The following is a 6,000-nucleotide window of genomic DNA, read 5'->3' as shown; positions in this document are numbered from 1 at the left end:
CGCTTACCTCAGAACTGTTCTGAATCCAAATACCACAGGTGCTGTAAGCTGCACTATTTTTTTTATAAAAATGGGGAGAGAAAAATATTGGCATTCTCCTTTCCTTTTTTGTTAACTTTCTACAGCGGGGTCAAACTTATCATTGGATCTGGAAGGCACACATCTTTTAGCTCCCTAAAACTCATTCCTTGGCCAAACCTGTTTTTAATAGAATACTCAACGACCTCACCAATCCTGTCGCAAAACAGAATATAGTGGTACTACCTTTCAACATTCACCAGATTACTTAAGTAAACTCTCCCGCAGCCAGTACCTTTCACCTTTCCCAGCCTCATTCAGTTTTATGACTAGTTATTTTTCTCTGTTGATGAGTTTAATACTACTTTCGTCTCTGTTCAAACTGTTAAGGCTGGTCCAGAGATGCGCAATACCACCACAGTGTATCTCCAGCAAGCTACAGATCACACTACACCAGTGTTGGCTAACCTGTGACACTCCAGGTGTTGTGAAACTACAAGTCCCAGCATGCTTTGCCAATATAGCAGCTTATTGCTGGAAGGGAATGCTGGGACATGTAGTTTCACAACCCCTAGAGTGTCACAAGTTAGCCAACACTGCACTACACCAATGGGCTTACACTCAAAATACATTGCCATTTATTGTACTCATCAATAATTGTTTAGTAGGCTGTCCCTGTCTGCATGTGCAGTGATGATAGACAGCAGCAGAACACTGCTGATTAATGAGGGAACCGAAACATTCATTATTCTTCTAATAGACTTAAAAGAACTGCATCATACCTCAGCAAACACTGGGGCTATTATTATAGATAATGAGCTCAAGGTTTTCACAAGATCTTGATCCTGAAACAAAAAAAATACATGTCGACAATAAATTTCTAAATATTTTTTTAAAAAACAAAAACATAAAACAGGAAATGTAACAAGCTAGATTTTATTTTAAAATATAAAGATCGCAAACAGGTAACAGTTTTATGGTTGCTTCTAAACCACAGGAGACGCATGCAAGCATCTGTCACCTCCTACAGGTCATACACCCCTCATATACTATTATAATTTATTCCTAAGGCGTCACTAGGGTCCGCCATGCATCGGGGGTTATTACATTAAAATGACAGTTACATGAGAACACAAGTGAAACACAAACATAACAGCAAGCAAACTGACAATTACGTAAGGAACACACAAGGGGAGAGGGATCCTCTTGTGAGAGATTACATTCTAAAGGGGAGGGGAAGAGACACAGGAGGTGAAACTGAATGGAGGAGTGGAGATGAGGGATGATTAGCGGGAGAGTTAAAAGGGATGGTAAGCTTGAACGAAAAGGTGAGTTTTGAGGGCAAGTTCGAAGGCTTGAAGACTGGTGGATAGTCTGGTTGGGCATTGGAGTGTGTGCTAGAAAATGTAAATAATGCCTAATTGGGTCTATGGCACCCTTTCCTTCAGACTATGCTCAGGGGCGCACGGAGGATTGTCGGGGGGGGGGGAGAAGGTTTCTCCCTGCCGACCGAAAAAAAAACACGAGAGAGAGCTGCTGCATTTCGCCAGCGCTGTCCTATACAGCAGCCGCGGCGCTGTCTAAGAAGCGTCTGCGGCAGTGCTGTATACAATACAGCACCGCCTCGGACGCTTCTTTGACAGCGCCGCGGCTGCTTTATAGGACAGTGGCCACTTAGTTAGCGCAGGGGGGGGGGTTTCTAGAGACTCAGAAACCCCCCCTGCGTGCGCCACTGATGCTCTAATATTAAAAGACTGCAAGTATAATTTCATGATGAAAATAAGGATCCTTTAAGTATTGCAATAACACAATGAGAAAAGTAGACATCTACAGCACAAAACAAGTATTTATAGGGAATACACACTTACAGGAAGCTTGCTCTACACAGGTGAAATAATGTAAAAAGCCATCTGATGATGTAATAGGTCACTTACTGTTCCGTTCTGCAATTTCTTTGCATCTGGTTTCTTCCGCACTGTGGTGAAATTCCATTCGGGATGAGAATTGTTCTCCTTGTTACTGGACTCCCTGTGGAAAAAGGGTGATCACATTTACATGCTTTTTTTCCTGCACACAACACAGTTTACGAGTGTTGTTTGTTTGTGCTTTTATGTCCCTAAATACATAAAGGTCCGCCAAACCGGAGCATTTCAGCTGCCCCAGCAACCTCTTGTTTTTGCTGTTCACACAAAAACAAACCACTGCAAATGACAAGCTGACCTTGTATGTGGGCTTTTATTTCTCTTGAGGGGGTGATAAAATGTGTTTAATGACCCGTATGTAAATGATAACCCATCCAGATTCTGACTATACAAGGGGCCGACATACGCAGTCTTCTGTCAAAGCCCCCCCCCCCGCGCAACATACCAAAAATCATTGATTAGAGCAAATGTAAAGCTTTGTGCGCTAGCGAGTTGAAACGCAATACTGGTACATCACAATCATCTTGACAGAAAACACGTATTCACATTTTACTATTACTACTACAGCATGTGAGAACATGCTAAGACACAGGCTTAGATGTCAGTGACACTAGGGTGCTGCAAGTGCTGTTCTTAAAACAAAAAAAGTCTCCCCCACTTCCAGCAGGGAAATGCAGTCTCAGACACTGGAAGAGAATCCGCCTCTATGGAATTCTCTCCCTTGCACAATGAGACTCTCCTCTGGTCTACAAACTTTCAAGCGATCTCTGAAAACCTACCTCTTCAGACAAGCTTATAATATTCCTCAACCACCCTCTTAACCTCACTACCTTACCCTATTACCACCTGTTACACATTTTCACACAAGACAACTACCTCCTGACCAACATTGTTGTGTGACAGGATCATTTAGCCTATGAGTCACTTTTACCTTTGCAGCCTGGCTGGGCCAAAATGCAAAATGTAGACTTAATCTCATGTGTCAAACTCCCATTGTCTCATAGATTGTAAGCTTGCGAGCAGGGCCTTCTCACCTCTGTCTATTTTACCCAGTTTGTTTATTAGTTTATTATGCTTGTCCCCAATTGTAAAGCGCTACGGAATATGTTGGCGCTAAATAAATGATGATGATGAAGAGGATCCTCCTGCAAAAAAAACAATCTCGTAGAAATCGGCCTGTGGGGAAACAACTGGATGTCCAGAATCTACACCTATAGCCCTCTGGTAGTGGAGTGCAGCCAGAGAAAATTCGATAGTTATGCCAGCAGGGATTACAGTTTAGCGAAGCAACGGGCAGTAACGTTAGAATGGGAATTGTTGTCATTCAAATGAGCCAACACTTACGTATCTGAATCGTCAGAACCAGAGTCACTGTGCCCCTCAGCCTTCCAGCGCTTAAACCTGTCAATCAACTCTGTTAGGTAAGATGTCCTCTTGGCATTTTTCACAATAAACTTGTGCTTTAGAAGTTCTTTGGCTGTAGGTCTCTGGGAAAACACACATATTATTATTGTAGATTTGTAAGGAGTCACAGTGTTCCGCAGTGCCGTACAGTCGGGAAAGAAGAAGGACATACATAAAACAAGACAGACAAAATAAACACAGACATGAAAACAAAGGGTATAGAGGACCTTGCTCATTAAAGAGCTTACGTTCTAAGTGAAGAGGACACAGCTAAAACAAGAGGAGCAAGTGTGGCTTAGAGTGGAGATATACGTAGAAAAATGCTTAAACATTTTTATAATTACACAACATCCAAAGTAACTAGCTCAAACACAAATAATTGAAACAGTTCCATATGGATAGGGACTGCTGTGAAGGATTACACAATCTCTGTAAAGCTCTTTGTAATTTCTTTGCGCTATATAAAGCGGTACTAATCATCATCTCATAGCGAGTTAACTGCTTTGTACTTGAACCTTTTTTTTGCCTTTAGAAATCTGAAGCCACATATTGCAGCTTCAGGGCTTTTCCAATTGGATTTGCTTTTGTTTAATCACATTTTACATTCTAAGAGATCTGCACTGGGACTTAGGCGGTGGACACTGAACAGTGCATTATAAGTCACACTTTATAAACCAAAACAAATTCTTGGTTTTGTCCTTTAGACCTCATTAGTAAAATGTATTCAGTACAAGCTTATTTTGTGAAACAGCCTTAAAAATAGCTTCTGTATATGCAATATCAATGATTTAAGGTCACAAATCCAACCACAGCAGTTCATTTACTAGACTTTTCTTTTTTAAGAAAAAAAAATTACTTACAAATGATGGATCTTTGTTTAAGCAAGCATCAATAAACTCTTTGAATGGTTTGGTAAAATCTCCTGTTAAAGTGGGTGGGTTATTTTTAGGGATGAGAAACAGGACCCTCATTGGGTGCATATCGGAGTTTGGTGGTTCACCTTTAGCTAATTCGATTGCAGTTATTCCCAAAGACCAAATGTCAGCCTAAAAGTACAAATACAAGATTAGACAACATGTCATGACTTCTGAGATGCCAAGTCTATAACATGTATGCACCAAGGAGAATACAGTTTTTACACGACATGTTTGTTATAAGACTGTACATAACATTAACCTTTTCAATATTGGGTGTATATCAAACATTCTTATGACCTGCTCACCTATTGACACACAAAGCTATGCCGCTCTCAGGCCCTATGAAATAACTGTTTGTCGTCAGTTTGGGCGCCCAGAATTCTGAAACCGTAAACTGGGACACCCATTCATGAGACTTGATAGTAGATTAGTGCACAATAGGACACCGCATGCTTCCTTTTAGTGCCAATTACAATCAACCAGTTCTAAGAACATTCTGACAATGTTGGACTGTTTTGTCTAGTGATATCAATATGACAAGTGTAGAAACTGTACGCAAAGTTTTTATAAATGCTAGATGGATACGTTGTACCTGCCCCATATTTACATGATCATATCTTCAGTATTCCAGGTCCTGGCCACCACACACTGACAGCATATCCTGCCTTATGTCACACCCAACCCTGGTCACCAAAACTAGAATATTGTGAGGACCATCTTGTGTGAAACAAGACTGACCGGAGAGCTATGATCGGAGGAAAGGGTTTTATCATAAATAGAATGACACTAGTAACACTTTTACAGAAAATAAAGTTTTATAATAAGCATATTATTTATCTATAAATATTTAATAGAAAGGGGGTATAGATAGGTTTAGAGTGCCTTTAAAATAGGGCTTTTCAGTCAGAGTAGCTTATCTGTAATATTTCTTCCCATCCTCAGTTACTAAAGGCACTGCTTTATCTTTCAATCTGCCATCAGAGCTATCTAGCCATGTATTTAGATCACTATACCAAGTGATTTTCATTGTCCAGGGATAACAAAATGCTATAAATACATTTAAAGTGCAGAGAGTCGAGCAGTGCTGTGACCCAGTGTATTGAATATAAAGAACTCTGGCCATACATACAACAGAACATACAAAGTCATTTTTTAATGATCCTCCCGTCTCAGCACACTTTTACTAGGATTGGCTGTATGTGAACGGGAGATTATCTAGACTTGCTCAGACCAGAAACTTGTTGGATATATTCTGGAGTTGTGGAATTTAACACACCGCATTTGACCTCTGGTCTGATCACTACAGGAGGTTTGTAGATGGATTTGCAATGTGTTTAGTAAATATCTGTTCTTCTTGCCCTGCCCATGTAGTGTAGGATGGCAGATGAGCCTATATTAGGTTCAATATAGCTATTCTGCCATGAGTTGGGAAGGGAATGCTGCCTCTAGTGGTGGTAATGAATAACCTCAAGTGTACATAAGCTTCAGTTATTGTTCTTTATACAGCACTGATATGCTACCCAGCACTGCATAAAGCAGAGGGGGGCAACTTGGCTTACCTGGAGGGCCGCATGCGGGTGTGCCGCGTGACCTTCCAGCACTGTGAAGACGACGTCAACGCAGAAGCCTCATTCGTGGCTTATTACAAAGCATAGAATATGATCGGGAAAAGCTGGCTGGTGGGCCGCAGGTGAAGGCTTGGCAGGCTGCCTGTTGCCCACCACTGTATAGAGAATAAT

General features: G+C 41.1%; 1 protein-coding gene across 1 annotated transcript in view; it reads right to left on the bottom strand.

Moving 5' to 3' along the window:
- The window catches only part of STK26 (serine/threonine kinase 26), a 49,186-nt gene that overhangs the window by 3,973 nt on the left and 39,213 nt on the right, over positions 1-6,000 (bottom strand). Inside the window, exons 6-9 of the mRNA XM_075187242.1 lie at positions 4,205-4,390; positions 3,285-3,427; positions 1,953-2,046; positions 801-863 (exon numbers count right to left, since the gene is read on the bottom strand). Coding sequence (XP_075043343.1) covers positions 801-863; positions 1,953-2,046; positions 3,285-3,427; positions 4,205-4,390 — 486 coding nt within the window. The remainder of the gene's footprint in view (positions 1-800; positions 864-1,952; positions 2,047-3,284; positions 3,428-4,204; positions 4,391-6,000) is intronic.

The sequence above is a fragment of the Mixophyes fleayi genome, chromosome 9 (genome assembly GCF_038048845.1).
Source record: "Mixophyes fleayi isolate aMixFle1 chromosome 9, aMixFle1.hap1, whole genome shotgun sequence".
NCBI classification, from domain to species: domain Eukaryota; kingdom Metazoa; phylum Chordata; class Amphibia; order Anura; family Limnodynastidae; genus Mixophyes; species Mixophyes fleayi.
This window is presented reverse-complemented; position numbering and strand designations above follow the sequence as displayed.